Source organism: Triturus cristatus, chromosome 9 (assembly GCF_964204655.1).
Source record: "Triturus cristatus chromosome 9, aTriCri1.1, whole genome shotgun sequence".
NCBI classification, from domain to species: Eukaryota; Metazoa; Chordata; class Amphibia; order Caudata; family Salamandridae; genus Triturus; species Triturus cristatus.
Window position 1 is genome coordinate 1,032,759,739 of NC_140592.1, and position 20,239 is coordinate 1,032,779,977.

Genomic DNA, 20,239 nt, shown 5'->3' on the forward strand with positions numbered 1-20,239 from the left:
GAGGAAGCAAGGAAGGGCAGCTACAGGGGTACAATCAGGTGGGGTGCAAATCTGGAAGAGGCATCATGGCAGAGTGGCACATTAGGAAATCACTCTGCCAGCAAGTTAAACTGTACCATGATTCTGCAGACTTTACTCTGTAGGTCCTGTCTGCTCTCCTTCACCTTCGTGCTAGGACTTCATCCTTTACCACTACATTTTCTAAACCTGCTAGACTTTCCTTACTTATGTTCTTCTTGGCTAGGTTTCTTTATAATATACAAGAATGCAGGACTTCTTTGCAATAATCCAATTATTTTTTTGATATTACCGGAGTGTTAAGATCTCAGAACGCACCTTAATTTAAAAAAAGTTACTACCTTCTAGTAATCATTTATTACAAGTGATTAGACACATCACAGTGCCCTGCCCTTTTCACAATCACATCGCGGCCAGCCTTCTTTCCACTGAAACAGTGAGAAAGTGCTCGGCTTACCAAAGACACACAAGGTTGCATAATTCGTTGCATCATAAGCAGTGAAAATGCAAACTTGTACCTATCCCAGTGCAGAGAAACCTCTCAGCTATCTGTCCAGTTTATCCTTTGGAAAATCTGGAGACATATGTGCTGCCTACTGCCCTTTGTACAGTAACTCTGCTTTTCAGCCTGAACAACCTTTCTTTTCAGATAGAGCCACATAGACAGAAGCAGTAACACTGCACCGAGCTCCACAATTAACCAGTTTTTCTACCATCAACGTGTGCTTACTTTCTGTAGCTTCCAGTTTAGATTATGGTTTTATTTATTGGATTTAAATATCCCAGCATGCAAAGTGCTCTCATTGAAAAGACAATTTTTATATAGATATATATATATTTTATACACACACACATACCTGGGCTGTCCTAATGTGTTAACATGGCTTGAACCTATAATCCTTTACGTTTACTCTTTCTATATTTTCTGTGTATGGAAATGCAATAACATTTTTGAAAATAACAAAAGAACATTAAGTGCCCACTTGATAACTAGTTCAACTATGGAATACGTTGGACTAAAAGGACAACACATTAGGGAACAGGGCCATATATTATAAGGAATAAAATGCTCCCAAAAGTTCATGAAAATAGTGCTGTAAGTCACCTCAGAGTTCTGTGGCTTTATAAAAGTAATGTGCCTCTATGTAGTCAATGAACTCTTCACTGACTTGCAATACCCTTATATTGTAGGCTGTGGGGTACTTTATTCCATATATACAGACACGGTCAACCTATTCTTATTCTGTTTACTCCACTGCTAGGCAGATTTGCTGTATTTTACCTCCCTTGTCAGACATTCAAGAAATAGGTTAATCTCCAATATCTGCCCTGACTAGTCCGCACCTTGTGTTCCTGCTGCGCTCAGTTAATTCTAGCAAATGCAGTTCTACGTTAGTGTTGAGTCAACGTTAGATGTAATTGCCAAGCTGCTGCAGCATTATACAATCAGAACCTTTTATGCCTTTGTCTGCCCTTAAATTCTCTATGCTCCTTCAGCCTGTTCACCTCAGGCTTGCTGCTTTTACATCACATTTACTCGGCGTCATAATTGTCATAAAATACCCAGGTAAATATCTACGGTTTTTATAATACTCCAAAACCCCTCTTTGATTGAAATCGGACCAAAGAAAACATTACGTAATCAATTTTTTTTTTTTTTAAACTCGCAGAGTAAGCAAACCCAAAAGGTAGTCCACGCACAGAGTGGAGCCTAGAGAGGTCTTTACCAGTTTGTAGATGAAAGAGTCACACTTTCCACTTTATATCGCGTGTATTAGGCCACTTTATTGGATAACACACTTAATTGGTTGTTCAAAATGTAACTATACATGTGCAACCATGTGCAGCAAACAGTGCGTCCGGCTCTGTCCCAGTCAGCCATTTTTGTTGCCGCCAAAGGGTCTGGATTCCAAAGATGAACAGAATTCGGATGAAAGTGAAGCAATGATTCACCTTAAAAATATAGCTTTATTTATGCTAAAATAATTACATTTACAGATTAGAAATCAGCTCAGTGGAGTCCCCGTTCTTGAAAACGTTTGTGACTAGCAGCATTTGGCAGCTCAATGGAGTCTTCTTCAGGAATCAATGAACCAGTGGGCAGTCCATGAAATGTCAGAAGGGGAAGTCACTCTGGGGAGTGAAGCCAAGGGGAAGTCATTATAGTCTTTTGTTGGGGGCGCTCTTCAGTTCAGAAGTGTCACTTGCTCGCAAAGGCCATGATTTGTTCCTACAGTAAACATGGAAATATACACATTACAAAGATCCAATGCACACTTCTGGCTGCTTTTAGCAGCCCACAAAAATGGTCCTAAGAGTAGTACTTGAAACAAATTTTCAGATCAGCGAGGGTGTAACTATGGTGCTCATTAACATGCATCAACCCTCCCTGTGAAGGTGGCACATATGTCAGAACCCACCTCTTCGCATCTACTGAGCTTGCCAACCACAAGGCCCTCTAAAGTAATTTGATGTAAAAATCTTTCAGTTTTATACCTCTCTACTACAACAACATGCCGCCTAATATTGCCAGGTGTGACCGCAGTTTTTAATGACAAATACACCAGCACACTGGGCCTTTGCCCATTTAACAGGTACCATTAGGATTGGCAAATGGTGGCAAATTCAGAACAATGTAGACCTGGGCCCCCGAGTCCAACTTTAGAACAAGATTTTGCAGCCCTGCGTCAGACAGTTAAGTCATGCAATCCTGTACCCACAGCACAGCCTATGATGAACATACTATAGGAGGCACAATACACTGAAGGGTCACCCATCAAACAACTGGAAACACTCAATCCCCAAAAGGCCACTGAAAATAACCCCTGCATACGTGGTTTGGGAGGTGACCACATTTCACATACCCCATCAAGGAGATACCGAATATTTGGGGTGCTAGAGGACCATATTATATGCGATGATGTGTACTGCAAGTAAGTAATCTCCACACCAAATCTTCCACCAACAAAACATTTCCATACCACCTGCAGATCATTTCAAATGCCAACATGCCATCTCCGGCTGTGAGGTTACCTTGACAGGGGAGGCGGAGTTCGTGGCCTGCAGTCCCAGAGTCCTCAGGAGTACAAAAGGTGCGTTCTTGGAGGAGTACAGCCTCTTCAGCAGGTCAATGGCAGCCATCATGGGCAAGTTATGCCTCTGCCGCTCCGTCTCATACTCAAGGAGGTGGCGGGTGGAGCCTGCACCATGGAAAGTGAAAAGCTCAGAGTTCACTTATGCACAAACATAGAGCTCTTTTATTTCCATTATACCCAACTAAACAATTGTGTCCTTCATTGCAATACCACTGACATCACCAGGCTCTCTTCAAAGAGGACACTTCTCAAGCCCCTTCACATAAAAAAAAAGCAAGGCACTGGGCCGACGGATGTCATGGCACCAGAACCATGTAACAGATGCTTTCAGTTTTTGCATCTGCATGCTCTCCCCACCCCTCACCTCCCATTACAATCCAAGCTCCTGAACGTACCCATCAGCCCTACGTCCACCCTCCCACCAACAGTTTACTGTAGAGTGAGACCACACGTTTGTGTTACCTATATCCTTTCCAGCAAAAGCAGCTCTGCTCAGGTGCTGTGCAAGGCTTGAAACATCACCGAACCCCATGTTCACGCCTTGGCCGGCCAGGGGATGTACACGGTGCGCAGCATCCCTAAAAACACAACAGGAAGATTTCTCAGCACCACATGTCATGTGTGTGTGTCAGCCCACAGCAGCTACCTCCCAAATGCCAACAGACCCACTTACACAAACAATTCCACACCAATGTTCACCCCACTAATGCAGCACACCGGTCCCACTGCTCACCACACAAGAGTAGCAAATACATGGCCCAATGCTCACCCAATTGTAGCCCAAACGGGAATAACAACAAATTATGGCAACCAGGGTTGGTTTGGAGATGCATGGAAAGACATGAACTATATGAAGTGGCTAGAGGGGGGCGACTAATACATGAACAATAGATTTATCTCCTCTGCGCAAGCACAGAAGCAGACTGGTCTGAGCCCTGTACAGTTTTACACTGTGCTAGACTAGCGCTCACTGCCCGCAGGATCCTACCGCTTTTTTGGAAAAGCCACAGGCACACTTGACAAGATCTCAAATCCTGGGGCTGGCTGGATGCTGGTGCTTGATAACTATATGTGGAGCTGGTGACAGACATGGGTGGTTCAATGAAATGTGCAAAAGACTGGGGAATGGAGACTGCGAGGACGAATCGACTGAGTGGAGGAGAGCGTGAGAACAAGTAAAATTGGTATTCCTAAATGCAAGGTTCAAGCTCACACAGTTATACTATGTGCACAGAACTTATATGGCACCTTAAACTGGCCACGATCTGCCCTAATAGTTATGTTAAGTATTCTTGTAGAGCGCTCAATTACACAAAAGGCATCTTGGCGCTAGCTGAGATAGCAAGTGTAAAATAAAAACAAACCCAAGGAAAGAGATTAACCCACAGAGAAAAGCCATGTTTTCAGCGCTTTTCTAAAAACCAAGAGATTAGACATGGCTCTGATGTGTAAAGGAAGAGCATTCCAGGTTTTTGATGCTCCAAGCACAAAACGTCGAATAGTCAGGTTACCTGTACGCAGTGCACAATGCATGCTGCCAAACTCCTACACATGACACAAGCGTGCACCCGCCTGATGGACTTATGGACAAAGATGGCAACTTGGGTCAATCATAACTGGGCTACAGCTGGAAAGCTCAGTAAAGCTATGCCTATTAGGGGGTGATCCCGCAATAGAAACTCAAAAAAAAATGTAGGCTTGAATGGTGGCACTGGGACTGGTATTGGCAGGACGACTAATTGACATAAATTGGGTGGCAGCTAGAGCACCAGAACACTACCTCTGGGCGACCGACTACCTGAAATGAGAGATTGCAGATGAACAACATAAAACACACCCAAAGGGATGAGAAAGCAGCAGAAGAGCTGATATGCAGGGGGGTTATGGTTGACAGGATGCCTAGGCCATCTTGAGATCTTGCTGGGGGAAGTCACAGAGCCTGTGCGAGTTCTACTTTTAAGGGACAGAAGGGAAGCAGACATTGCAAAGCTGCGGACAATGTTCATTGTGCGGAAGTAGAAATGTGTGTGGGGAGTATATGGCTCCTCAGTTGGAACAGATTGCGGTTTCTATGTCTGTTGAAAAACTCTATAAACACATTAAAAAGGTGGAAAAAGCACAGCTAAAAATCAGTCGAGAAAATACAAGAGCACTAACAGATTCACAGGTTTCCTATATTGAAGTGTGCATTTTAGTGTTTCCCAGTCCACACTGGATTTTATGGGCACTGTTCCGGAATGAGTGGTGTGGCTTGAGAATAGTGCATGCACTGGTTTGGAAGTCTGCGCACTGGTGGTGGGGGGAGTCGTAAATTCCTTATGAATTGTATGCATACATGCTGTACCCATGTGCGGCAGGATTGCTGCATAGTGGAAGCTACACAAGGGCAGAGAGAGGTCTGCGATGTCTGTGTCCGAGTGGAGAACCAGTTTAGAAGTATGCAGAAGAAAATAAATCTTCTTGAATGCTCTTGGCATCCAACCAATCACAACAACAGAAAGAGTGTGAAGAGTCAGAGAAGAAAAGCAACCAGCGCAGAGTTAACGGCTGGTGTAATCAATGGTGTGCTATAGGGCCTGGTGAAGTGAGCTGGAAAAAAAACTACACTGAATAATGTACCTTGAGGTTGAAAAAGTTCAATGAACAACTCAACACCTCACTTATTATGGATAAGCATCATAAGGTGATGGGTACATGTCTGGAGAGAACTGCAAGCACTTTCGAAATGACACAGCTAATGGTGGACGATGAAAATGTATTACAACAGAAGAACAGAGAAGGTAGATTAAATGAAAGCTTATAAAGCGCTTGGTTACTCCCAACGGAGTGTCCCCGCGCGAAGACATCTCAGTCCTACAGCAAATCGCTATTCCCCCCCCCCAAAAAAAACCTAGTCCTTAACAGAGAAGCCCTATCCGAGAACAGGAGAGATTAACAGCAGTCCCCCGAGGCTGACTGAAAGAACCATGTCTTTAGTTTTCTACGAAACAGCACTTCCGAGGGCTGCATCCTTAGCTCCAATTGCAGTTTATTTCATGCTTTAGCTGATAGAAAGCTGGAGGATCTGCCGCCCAAACGTGCCTTTTGAATGTTTGGCACTACCTACTTAGCAGTGCCCGCGGACCTAAGATTCCGGATAGGTCAGTAAGTGGTAAGTAAGGGGCGCAGGTAACTAGGTCCTTTCTCATTGAGAATCCTATGGCCGAAACATAGAGCTTTAAAAGTAACTCAGGCCTGCACGGGTAGCCAATATAGCTAACTCAGGGCTGCTCCCACCGGGGTTCGCCCACGGGATGTTTAATATCATACGGGCAGCTGCATTTTGGACTTTCTGCAGCATATTTAAATTACATTTTGTGACCCCTAAATAGAGGATGTTGCAGCAATCCAAATGAGATGTAACCATAGCCTGCACAATAGTCTTTTTTGGCATCTAGAGGTAGAAGATCTAGGATTTTTCGTAGCACTCTTAGAAGGCCAATGTACGTGCCTGCTAGAGCGGATATCGGTTCTGTAAAAGATAAGGTGTTTTCAAACCAGACTCCCAAATTTTTAATCTTCGGTTTGGGAATCGGGGTTTGTCCTAGTTCTTCTGGCCATCACTTATGGGACCAGATGGAAGGCTGTTTACCAATTACCATGATATCAGTTTTGCCCGCATTTAATTGAAGGCAACTGTACTTCATCCAATTTGCCAAATCACTTAGGCAGGCTTTGAAATTAGGCGCCGCCTCTATATCCTTCTGCTCCAATAAGATAATCAGCTGAGTCATCAGCATATGACACCAGCTTCACCCCATGTCTCAATACAATATCTGCTAGTGGGCGCATATACACATTAAATAATGTTGGAATGAGGGCAGAACCCTGTGGCAAGGCTTGGGAGAGAGAGCATATCTCAGACTTAAAGGGGTGCTGCAGAACCTGGAAAGATCTATTCTGTAAGAAGTGTTTGATCCATTCCCTAGTGCTGCCCCCGATACCAGCCTCCCACGGATGCTTCAAAAGAATGCCCTGGGAGACCGTATCAAAAGCCTTACTTAAATCCAACAAGATCAATGCTGCCATCCTTCCTTCATCAGCTGCTATTTTTAGCGCCTCAGAAACCAGGAATAAGGCAGATTTGGTGCTTTGTAAAGCCCTAAAACTAGATTGAGTTTCATGAAGTAACTGGTATTCTTCCATGAACTTAGTTAATTGGGAATTTAAAAATGTGTCTGCAATTTTCGCAAAGAATGGGAGCAATAATACTAGTCTCAGATTTTCTGGAAGCGCAGGACCTAAAGACTGTTTCTGGCTAAATAATATGTGTGCTGATAGCATTGCATTTTTTAACAATATAAGCGAACGTGGAGAGCCTTCGCACATACATATGAAAGCCAAAGAGGTAAACGCTGAAGGGTTTATTGGTCATACTCGTTTGTCCATTAACACGTTATCCTACTGTGCACTTGAACTATTCAGAGTTGCAGAGTCCAGTAGGACATTACACGTCATAAAGAAAGGACAGGCAGTGTTTGAGTAGAGATATCATGGCAATGAAAAGCAGAAAATGGTTAAATATATGCAGGCGCAAGCACTGCGAGCTAGACTGGGACTATTACACTGTGGAGAGCAGGGTCAATGTTTCCAAAATATGAGTGCAAATTAGGAAAGCTCTGAGATTTTGTCCATTAGGTGAAGATCACAGAAGGTGTAAAGACAACAATTCATAAAGTGAGAAATGCTTTTACATCTCCGAGATAAGAATTACAAAGAATGAATGATGGTAAAATATGTAACTACTAAGAATCCAGTGGACTCATTTGTTATGGATGTACCCCTTGACACTGAATGAAATATTAGAATTGGTTGAGGCCCATTCAATTTTCTTCATGCTGGCTTTTGTTTCAGGAAAACCGAGGCTCTTCTGTTGCTGCTGGATTTAGCCGCAACCACCCCATCCAGGTGCATTACATACACATACATACACTATCATTTTATTGAAGGACAAATTAGTTTTGACTTTTCACCCTACCGCTATATCCAACTTCTGAAACAGCGCAATTGTCAACTGTGGCCTTCTCACTTATCTAGGATTCACAGAATACCATACTTTCGACCCGCATAAGCTACTACGCTACACACAAGGAATTCATTTTGTTTTCTATACACATATAGGATTATGCTGATTTCGGGGTACATCCAATAGGCTCATCCATCTGCTTCGTTCATTGAACACTGATACGTAAAACCTCTTCATAGCCATCCTCGGGACTTGGTATTCCCACTGAATATATATGAGGTAATGCAACAGAAAAAGTAAAGAAAACGCATTGCAAAGGACTACCCCACACATAAATAACAGTTTGGGAACCAGTAGGGTCCATCGATCAATATTTGAATATCTATTTTATCACCATTCAATTTGGAGAACGGCCCTTCTAGAGCTTTCCTTTTGCTCATCTTTTATTCCAGTCTCAACTTTTACCATGTAGAATACATTATTCAGCTACCCTCTCTCAAACTTGCAGGTTTTTTTTTTTTTCTTACCGATGTGCTTAGCCGGCAGAAGAAAGATTCAAGCTCTTCATCCTGCAGATGGAACATACATTGGCAAGGTCAATGGGTCTCGCCTCTGTTAACGATTTGCTTTGCCAGTGGCTTTTAGACACTGATGCGGTTCAACGTGGCTAATGTTTACAAAAAAGAAACAAATAAAAATACTAAACGCCTTTAACGTGGCTACGCAGGTCATATTGTATGTGCCTTTTTTTTTCTTCTTATGTAATGATCCGAGATGGATCTGTATCTAAAAAGAATATAAAGCTAGCAAAAGCATTTAAGGCGGGTGGAGGAAAGCAGAAGCAACACGAGTGAAGATGGAGGGCAACGCAGAAACAACATGGGGCGGAACACCAATAAGAAGCAGGTATATGAGAGGTACAAGGAAGGCCGAATAATGGTAAGCAATTGGTGAGTTTCATGCCCCTCGATGTTCTTGGCAAATCAAAATATGTCTTGCGACTGACAGCGCATGCGATGTCTAGTAGGCTCGATCTAAAAAGGGCTAGAAATACATCATTTGAGCGCCACGGAGGCACTGCTGTTATGGTAATAAATTGTGACCACTTCTGTGATATCTGTTATAAGCAATGCATATCTGAACTTGTTTAAAGGTCCTTGACAACGAGGATGTAAATCGGTTTTAGACTGTGATCCCCCGTTAGTTGACACATCTGTAGACAATGTGTTGCTGCAGGGGTTGGGGAATCTGACTTAAGTGCTCCACACCTATAAAGACCAGCTGACTGGCACGTCAGGGCTCTAAAGTTCCCTAGGCCCATGTGCGAGTAGATGGTCTAGTCATTTATTTTTTTATTTTTTTTTACTTTGTGTTCTGTGACTTGTAGTCATGATTTTATAATGGGAAGCAGAGGCCTAGGAGTCCCAGAGTGCATACAATTCTGGATTAAATGGCCTACTCAGTTTGGGCTCGCCTTCTGTCTTTTGAATGTGTTGCAGGTAGGGTTCCTAGCTACCTGGCGTTGGAAACTGCTCATGATGCATGTGCACGGACACCCCTCCTTTAAGTCTACTAATGTAAAAGGGTCAGTGCAGACGATGCTTGTGCAGCGCACCTGCAGTTTCACTGTCCACGGCCAATGCCTGCAATGTAGAAGACTTGCACAACGGAGTCCGCATTGCAGGTCAGCAAGTGTGTCGCTATCATAATATCACTTATAAAGCGCCTAGTTACACCAACTGGTGTGTCCCTGCGCTGAGACGACTCTTTCAAACAAAAAAGAAAGGGAGAGGTTAACAGACCTGGAAAACACGAGAGAAGGATCGACAGAACTCAAAGCTGGAAAAGCCAGGTTTTTAATCTTTTCCGGGAAAAGATAATGCAGCGTGAACTCAAATTACAGCTACACTTTACTAGGCAGCTAGCGAACAGGTGAGGGTGTTTTGATTGCTTGCATGGTGTGCCAGGGCACAACTGGTAGGCCACTGTAGATAAGTATGACATGCAGTAATAACGGCTAGACTTCCCAGCCGTCATTTTATGGATAGTATCTACATAATGACTACCATTAAGGGCAAAGCGACAAACGGTGCTGAAACTATTAGCATTACACCCGTTTTCTAGTTGACTGACTTGCAGAAACTGTCACTTAAAGCGTGAGGGGGGGGCAATGTCACCCAACAGCACACTGTAAACCTAGAAATATCACATATGCACCCTGAAAACGTGTCAGCTATCACCTCATACACTCTCCCGAATGCGTGCAGCCAGCCATACATTAAAGTGAACAAACCCTCCTATTCACGGCAGACTGTTGTGGAGAAAGAATATTGGGGCAGCACGACTTTACAGTGTTATGGAAGTCGGCGAACTGCGTACATTTTATCCCAGCCATCTGCACAAGGGACACTCACTGCGTTTATGAGGGTTGCAAACTACCACAGGAGCGAATGCAAAATAACGACCCAAGAGAACACGGCTAGTGCGCAGGTCACTCAGTCTATTTTTAGGTCTCACCTGGCGTTAGTAGCGCACAGCGCTACTCGCCATGCGAGGGCTTTTTGTAATCAATTCAACATGTGCACGCGTAAGGAGGGACAAAGATGGCGTCGGGCTGTGTGCATATGTAAAAAGCCCTGTGCGCTGCCAACGCCGTGGAGCTGTCCACATGTGGATAGCCTGCCGCCATCTTTGTTTTACCTGAGAGAGAGGGGGCGGCGCTCTCCTGTCCTGGGTGCACTCTGAACTTCTTTGCCGGGCGTAGGGAAGCCCCAGTCGTTAGAAGGTACCGGGCGCTTCCCCTGTTTGTTTTCAGTTCTTCTTTGCCGGACGTAGGGAAGCCCCGGTCGTTAGAAGGTACCGGGCGCTTCCCCGTTTGTTTTCAGTTTATGCACTTTGTTTTCGCAATACTTCAGACTCCCCTCTTACCCAGGTGAGTCCCTACCTGTCTCCCATATTTCTAGTTTGTACCCCTGGTTGTTTTCAGCGCTTATTTCTTACTCTCAATTTTGCAGCTGTCACTGGTGAGTTGGGTCTGTGGTTTTTAGCAGTTGATTCTGTATTTGTGTTTTTCAACGTTTCCATTTCCTCCTTGTTTTCCTAATACTTCACACGCCCCTCAGTGCCCAGTAGAGTCCCTAGGTGTCTGTCAGTTTCTAGCGAGTTCCCCTAGTTGTTTTCAGTATCCGTTTCTTTTTCTCAATATTTTCAGATGTCCCTGTTTGCCTTCTGTCTACTTCCAGTTTATGTTCCTGTTTTTTCAGTGTCTGAATTTTGTTTTATTAATACTTCAGATGTCCCTCTGTGCACAGGTGTGTCACTGTAAGTTTCCAGTGTGTGTCCATATTGATTTTCAGTGTCTATTTCTTGCTGTTTGTGTATTTCAGATGTGCTTCTGTGCCGAGCCGTGGCCCTGTCTGTCTCCACTTTATGCACCTGGTTGTCTTTCAGTGCCTGTTCCCTGCTCTCTCTGAACTTCGGATACTTTGTTTTCAGGGGTGTTCCTGTCTGTCGGTTTCCTTATTCTCTCTGTATTTCAGACGTCTCCATTTGGCCAGGTGTGTCCCTGCCTGTCCTGCCCATTTCAAGAGTAGGTTTTGAGCTTCGGTTTCTTCTTCTCTGTATATTTCAGGTGTCTCTCTTTGTGCTTGATTGTCTCCCTCTCTGTCTCATGGTGGTTTCCATTTTATACTCCAGGTTGTCTTTCAGTGCCTGCCCCCTCTGCTCTGTAGAATGCAGATGTCTCTCTGTGCCCTTGCCTGTCTCTTGTCTGTTTCTAATTCACGCCTTTGGTTGTCTTTCAGTGTCTAGTTTCTGTACTCTGTGTATTCCAGATGTCTCTCTGTGCCCTTGCCTGACTCTTATCCGTTCCTAGGTCACGCCCTTGGTTGTCAGTGCCTGTTCCCTGTACTCTGTATACTTCAGATGTTTCTTTGTGGCCTTGCCTGTCTCTTGTCTGTTCCTAGTTCACATCATCGTTGTCTTTCTATGCCTGCTCCTTGTACTCTGTATACTCCAGATGTCTCTCTGTGCCCATGCCTGTCTCTTGTCTGTTCCTAGTGCCGGCTCCTTCTACTCTGTATACTCCAGATATCTCCCTGTGCCGGTCTCGGGTCTGTTCCTAGGTCACGCTCTCGGGTGTCAGGGCCTGTTGCCTGTACTCTGTATACTCCAGATGTCTCTGTGCCCTTGCCTGACTCTTATCCGTTCCTAGGTCACGCCATTGGTTGTCAGTGCCTGTACTCTGTATACTCCAGATGTTTCTTTGTGGCCTTGCCGGTCTGTTCCTAGTTCACGCCTTTGGTTGTCTTTCAGTGTCTATTTTCTGTTCTCTGTATACTCCAGATGTCTCTCTGTGCCCTTGCCTGTCTCTTGTCTGTTCTTTCAGTGTCTGTTCCTTGTCCTCTCTGTACTCTAATATACTCAGGTGCTTTGTCTGCCTGGCTCCGTATTATGCCACTGCTTTGTTGTCAGTACCTGTTAGTTCTCTTTATACTCCAGATGTCTCTCTGTGCCTTTCTGTTTCTTGTCTCTTCCTAGTTCACGTCCTCGGTTGTCAGGGCCCGTTTCTTGTACTCTGTATACTTCAGATGTCTCCCTGTGCCCTTGCCTGTCTCTGCTGGGCTTTATAATTACATATCAAACGTACCCCAATGAAAAATATTGCACGCAAAACGAAAATCAAAACGATTAAATGAAAAGACGATGACATAAGTTGTCACTTAGGAGAGACTGGGGTAAACACGGAAAGGGGCACAGCAGGCTAATTACCTAGTAGTGCTGACACCAGCTGATTCGTTCATCAGTTGCCGGTACTGGCATCTCCCTACCCAATGCACAGGAATTTCTGTTTTTACTTCCGGGAGAGGGCATAGAAGGGGCAATTGGAGTGCGCGGTCTGGCACAGAAAGGAAAAACCCTGCACCGACAGCTGGCTCGTATTGAAAATGCAATAGGTCTCGCCTTTGATCAAGTTAAAGCCATTTGCTGTGCTAATGGTATTGTATAGCAAAGCGAATGGCTTTAACTTAATCAAAGGCGAGACCTATTGCATTTTCAATGCTTGTTTTTTGTGTGTGAAGATTTAAATAGCGTGAACTCGACCCAAAGGTATTGTAGCGATTTACATGAGCACCAGTTACGTTACACAAGGACACATTCATTAGGGAGCTTAAGTGATTAGCCCAGAATCACAGGATGTTGAGCAGAACGCACAGATCACGGCCTTTGCACCACAGGGACTCGCTGTGTACACTCACAGGTGCACACAGCTTGCACGCTTAGCTTTCAATAACAATGCAAACATTAGCTCAAAATGACACTATGAACAGTGCTGATGGATAACAAGTGAGGCTTGGCTGAAAATATGACCCACAACACACACCCCGCCACTCAGCAGCGATGCAAGACATTTACTGCACTGCCCCTCCCAACCTGTAACTAAAGAACCCTTGTGCTGCAAGCATATTTGGGCCACAGCCAGGTGAATCCCAGTGAAGTATTGCAGCTGGTTCACTTTAATTATCAAGTACACACGAGGGGTGTCGCACGCACAAGCACACAACACACACAGATGCATCTGGTACGACGTCTGAACGTAAGGAACTGCACGGATTAGAAGTGGGGGTGAAACAACGAATCCGCAAATACCAGCATTTGAGCCAGAAACACAGGAGAGGCGGGTTGGTAGGGATTCTGCTCCGCTCTGCATGGGTAACTAACTGCTCATTACATCACTCCCGGCTGCAGCCCCCACACGCAGCCTCTGTACTCTGCACTGTACGCTGGACATAACCGCTCGCCATATCATCATCCGTGCAGACCATCTTTACTCTGCGCTGTACACTGGGCAATTACCTGCCATAGTTACTCATCATACGTAGCGCCAGCACCAGCGGCCGGTATGGGAGTAGGGCAGTGCCCGCTGTTGTATAGTGGATATGGTGCTACTATGTGGTAGTCCGCATAACCCCTCAACTCCCTAACTATTCTATTGGTCATTTACCAGCTGCGATGTGCTGGGAGCGACGACCCGTGTGGTGGCTTCACCAGACGGACACCAGCAGGATCGGATTCAGGCCAGACTCAGGGCAAGCGAGTAGGTTGTAATTCTCTCAATTGTGGTCAATCCGGTACAAGACAAAAAATGCGTACTGCGTGGCAAGCACAGAATAAACCGGGGAGGTGAATGTGCGCTTCAAAAACGCAATTTAAGATAAAATGGTGGTCTGGGTAAGAATGCCGGTGTAAAAAAGATGACCGCAAGGTGCACAAAGGAAAAGATTAACGGGATTGGGGGGATGGGGTTGCCAATGCAACATGGAGAGCAACACAGCCTGGGGGCGGGGGGACACAAGAGTGAAGCATTTGGGTGGCAGAGAATACAGAGTGCAGGGAGCCACAAGGACTTGAAGGTGGCAGTTCAAAAACAAACTCACTCATGAAGTGCTTCACAAAAAAGAAAAAAAAGTAGTGCTTGCAAAGCAAGCACTGGAAACTGATGCCAGCTAACGAAAGTTATGGTAAAAAGGCAATGCTCCATGGGAGGGGCAAACATAAGACTGACAAGCTGCCACACAAATAAGAAGCAGGCAAACATGAGTGACAAGTAAAACCAAGCAATGGGTGTGCTCCAAGCCTCTCTACTATTTGGTAAGCCACTATATATGGCTCGTGAAAGATCGTGCATGTGCCATCTACTAGGCTTGACCTAAAACAGACTATTGGAAATCAGCATCACAGGGGGAGAAACTGCTCATTTTTTTTTTTTTTTAAGACCTTTATTTAAACATTACGGTACACAGCAGAGAGCCTACAACCCTGCGGGCCGGCCGCGGAGAACACAGTTGGAATTATGTCGGATCACACAGCCCTGTGCCGTCAACCCGGAGGTACGGCGGCGTTGAGGAATGCAAACGTACCGAGAGGTAGAGAAGAATGTTGCAGGTCTCAGTATTACAGCAAACAACCACAAATTAAAGGCATGATGCCCTAGGAGGCATAAGGTGCCGAACCGTCAAACTCCCCCCCCCCCCCCAAACACCGGTCAACACTGCGCTATCGTGTGTGCCCCTGGCTCGGGTCAGCAACCCTCCCCCCCACCCCTCCCAGCTCCCCAAGCAGCAATGGCAGGTGTCTAGACATCTCCGGGTTCTTCCTGCACAATGGAAGGAGGCTCGCAAATGCCCCCCCTAAAATCATTCCACTTGGACCACACCTCAACCCACTTGCGAGGGCACCCTCTCGCCACATATATTGTCCTTTCCTGCAGCATGCACCAGTCCATGTCGCCGGTCCAGTCTGACAGCCTCGGTGGAACAGCGCTGCCCCGGAGCCTGGCAATGTTCCTCTTTGCTATCATTTGCCCGAGTGTCACCCAGAGCCTCCCCTTTGGCGGCAGGTCAGTTGGTTCCCATATATGGAGAAGGCACCTCTTGGCCTCCGGGCGAATCTCCACCTCCCACACCTCCTCCATATTCCGCACCACCCTCCTCCAGTACCTCTGAATCTTCGGGCAGTCCCACAGCACGTGAAAAAAGGTTCCATCGCCTCCACACCCCCTCCTACATAGCGTTGTGTCCGCCCTACCCATCATATGTAGTCTCGTGCAAGAGATATAGACTCTGTGTAGGATCTTCAATTGGAGAAGCCGCAATCGGGCCGATATCGCGACCTCACGTGGAGAAGCCAAAGCATGCAGCCACTCCTCGTCATCTATTTGAAACTGCTCATTCTTAATGCAATTATTAGAATACTCTGCCAGGGAAAATAAAAGAAGCAGATCACTATATTCAATTCAGATGCTGGAAATATGGTGATGGGAAAGCATTTCTGCTGAAGTAGATACCGATCTTCTAGAGCAAAGGGATGCACAAATGGGAGTGACCGTGCAAAGTGAGGAAGCGCTGTAAGCGAAGGATGCTCATGGAAGCAAGCCAGTTCTCTTAGAAGTGCAATATGAACAGTGAAGTGAACATTTTAAGATGCAGCCCGAATTAAGACTTCAATTCTAAGGAAAATGATCAAACTATTATTGCTTAGTTTTGTCATGATCGGTTAGGAAGGCAGATGTGTTATGTATTAGGTTTTGTGTTTCGTTACTCAGTACACAGCATTATAATTACTGCCCTGCATCAGCATCGTACACCTAGTGGTCATGAAACAAGTATATCAGTTGGAGTTGGTCACTTACTACATTTTCCAATAAATTAGACTACTTTCCAATGGTTTCACAAGACCTAGACTTCAGGATACTATTCTGTTATTTCTGCATGGGACCCAATAGCTAGATGCAAGGCATGATTGTATGAATAATTGTGTTTGCCTTTTGAATCATTTACTGGTATCTACCTGTGCTTATTCAATAACTATGCTTATTTACTTATTTTTCCATTTATACCGTAGTCCCATAAAATTACTGTATTTGTATTTATAGAACACAAACACCCGAAGGTTCTATGGTTCGAACACAAAAATGGGCTACCAGATAGATTACTAAACTTAGAGTGACAATCAGAAAAAAATATATAACCATGTCTTCAGCATCTTAAGTTTAATGAAGAGGGCTGAGAATGGAGAGAAAATGGTAACAAATACCAGACCTTCACTACTGAAAAAGCTCTGACTTCTAAGGTCATGAGATTAAAAGGCGGAACAATGACGTTTCTATTCTTAAATTTCTCTTTGAACAGGACACTGACATTTACTTGAAAGGGTGATGAACTCAGCAAAGGTCTATGTACCAAAGTCAAAGATGTAAAACATAGCCTTGTTGCACTGAGAGGCAATGCAGAGTCTCCAAAAATTGGTGAGATTGATTCGGACTGCTTATTATTGAAGATAAGTCTAGCATGCAACTTTTTTTTCACAGACTGAGCAAGATAGACAGCACTGCAATAGTCTCATCTTGCTAATATGAACGCGTTCAAGATTAAAACTTCTGCAGCATCAGAAATAAATATTGGTTTCAAAATATAAAGTTGAAAAACACATAACTTTGCTAAGAATTAATCTGGGGATTCTCGTTGCAGAGAATACTCCACAGGAGGAAAATGGTCTTCAGCAGAACAAGCCATTCACAAACTGCCTGGAACTAATGGCAGGCTCCTTCGCAGTCAAGTGCTGGATCAAGGACAGGGTCAAATGCTGTGCCCTTCTCAAGATGAACAACAAGGTGGCAGTCTGTTACGATAACCATCTGGGGGAACGAGGTCCAAGACCCTTTCAGATTTAGCTCAAACTGTTTGGAACCATTGCCTGGCCAACCAAGTTTCCGTGTCAGGTAAACACCTTCCAGGGAAATTCAATCAGGTGGCAGATTGGCACTCCCGTAATAGGAAAGATGTCAACCTCTGGAAAGGACACCCTCGGGTGTTCCAAGAGATTCAAGACAGGTGTGGCCCTTTCACGACAGACCTATTTGCCTCTTGCTTGGACTTCCAACTGGACAGACACTGCAGTTGATGTCCAGATCCTAGCGCGGTATCAACAGAAGCATTTCTCCAGGCTTGGAGTACAGAGAAAGGTTATGCATTCCTGATGATCATGTGACTTCCACACAAGTTCAGAGTAGCAGGCGGATCTGGTGGCGATTACCCCAGTCTGGAGGTCCCAATGATGGCTTCCAGCTCTGATGGAACTTTCTTGGGATTTTCCAACCCCTCTACCCCGGTTTCTGGGTGTTCCTTGGGATCCACCAGGGAATCCTCACCACCTGGCTCTAGCAGGTTTTCTTCATCTCATGGCATGGAGGATTAACGGGAACGTTGGAAAGTCCCAGGCATTTCATGAGGCTGCCTCTTTATTCACCAAACCCTGGTCAGAAAGCACAAATAAACGATACTGTCCCGCCTGATCTAGATGTGTCCCCAACGCCAATTGGATCCCTTGGATGCAGAAATTGTCCATGTCCTAAATTGCCTGGCAGTCTTTGCCTCTGAAAGCTTATCTTATAACACGATTAATTATTTTCATTCGGCTATTTTAGCTGGTCATTTGCCGATAGATGGACATCCGGTGAGAGAACACGCTTTGATGCGTAAACTTCTAAGGGGTATTAGTTTATCTGTTCCACCCTACCTCAGATACTCTATGTTATGGGATGTCAATAAAGGTTGTGATCTATTAAAGTCCTGGTCTTCGGACAAGTATCAGTCAAGGAAACAGATATCAGCAAAACTGCCCACCTTGTTGTGTCTGATCTCCTGCCGAAGAGTCTCAGATGCGAGTGCACTGGAAGTAACAGGTAGGGTATTCACCCCGGAAGGGGTAACTTTTCATCTCTCTAGACTGACAAAAAGTAATTAAAAAATCATACCCTGCATTTCTGGAAATTCCAAAGCAATGTGTTGTTAGAGTGATAAAAGCTTATGAGTCTATGACAGATGAACTTCGCCGTCAGAGAGAAAGACAGTTAATGATCGCCCTCACTAAACCTCACAAGGCAGTTTCTTCCCCAACCATTGCCAGATGGGCCATGCAAGAAGCTGGCATCAATTTCTCTCCGTTTGGAGCTCATTCTGTGAGAGATGCCATGGCATCTAAGGCTTTCCCTTTGGGCCCTAGATTAGAGGACATCCTCAATGTAGCAGATTGGTCCTCAGACTCTACTATTAAAAAGTTTTGCTTTAAAAAACCAGTCCAAAATCTGGCAAAATTAGTAATGGAATAGCTTAAAACTAGCCTAATCCCCGCCTGCAGGTCCTGACATAAAACGAAAAATGTCCTAGCTACCGAAACGGAAAGTTTCAATTTTATTAAGGACACGGAGGCGAGGATTAGCCCACCCTTTCCTTGAACTATGTTAGGAAACGCACCCAATGACTTATGATGTTCCAATGTGACTTAATTTGATTTAAAGTATATAATTTACAGAAATGATGAAGAGTTGATCACTCCTTATTGGTGAATCTCATTTAAGCAAATGTTTCGCTGATTAATGCTGATCTTGCAACACAGTAATCATGGGAGAGGAGGACTTCTGTTATGATTTTATCTCCTCAGGGACAGATTTGAACAAACAGAAGTAATCTTCGGGGAAAGCGGCTGTGTTCACAGGAAGTAAGGGGGGGGATAGGATATATAACGGGGTTCTGCAGTGTCTGGATTGGATAGTCTGTATTTTGTTTCTATTCCCAAAGGACTATGGGAAATGTAGTTTATATTAGTTCACATAAAAGTTGAAGTTGATGGCTGCTGGTACAATAAAGTGGAAAAAGTAAAACCTAATTCTCGCCTCTGTCCCTCAAATAGAATTGAAACTTTCATTACGATACCTAGGAAAATTTTTCATTCTGCACTTAGTAAAAGGGAGATTTTTCTAGCTCATCAATAGTGGTGAAGACGGTTTTAGCAATGCTAGGTGCACTTAAGATCTTATGTGCGTAATATGAAGCACTGGCCCTCTTTGATTGACTTCGATTTAGCAACGATTACGAAACGGCAATCTGCCTTAGCGGAAGGCGCACAGTCAATGGGCAAGGCATGCTCTAGATGACATAAGGTTCGTTTCAGCGTAGTCAATTCCTCAAAGAACTACCAGTTTTTTTTTTCAACTAATGGTCTGATATGGTAACATTCTGTCTAGCATAATGATCAGTTTGTCATTATAGCGTTTATTACGCTGGGATCATCAAAAAATAAGCAAGAGGATGGAACTGAAGACAGATCAACTCATTTAGGTCTAGATGCCTCTATTTATGCACTCGTTTGTTTACAAAGTTGTGGATTTTCGCTTGGAATACCTTAGGGACTAAGAAAAAAGTAGAGCACAAAAATAATACCACTGAATTTTAAAGTAGGTCAGCTTTTACACCGAGTACTATCAGAACACATTATGTCCAACATATGCCCTTCCTTATGAGCTGGTACAGATTCGGATAGTGATAGAATAAATAATGAAAAAGCAAAATTCACATTGAATAGTATCAGCAATTATGCCAAAATGAACATTAAGGCCACCTAGTTCTAGAATGTTAACCTCAACCAAGGGCAGATTTGTTAAACAGCCTTCAGTTGGGCAACCACAAGGAGGACAATAACTTTTTAATATATTCTATTGCTGACATTCCCCATCAACAACTCTGACTAAAAGTAACAAGCGCCGAACAAGCGTTAGCGAATG

The 20,239-nt window shown here is 44.4% G+C and overlaps 1 protein-coding gene across 1 annotated transcript in view; it reads right to left on the bottom strand.

Annotated features, from left to right (window-relative positions):
• Positions 1-1,966: 1,966 nt before the first annotated feature.
• Positions 1,967-20,239, bottom strand: part of COQ6 (coenzyme Q6, monooxygenase) — a 121,801-nt gene continuing 103,528 nt past the window's right edge. Inside the window, exons 10-12 of the mRNA XM_085626782.1 lie at positions 3,576-3,691; positions 3,052-3,218; positions 1,967-2,248 (exon numbers count right to left, since the gene is read on the bottom strand). Of these exons, the coding sequence (XP_085482908.1) occupies positions 2,219-2,248; positions 3,052-3,218; positions 3,576-3,691 (313 nt within the window). The 3' untranslated portion in view covers positions 1,967-2,218. The remainder of the gene's footprint in view (positions 2,249-3,051; positions 3,219-3,575; positions 3,692-20,239) is intronic.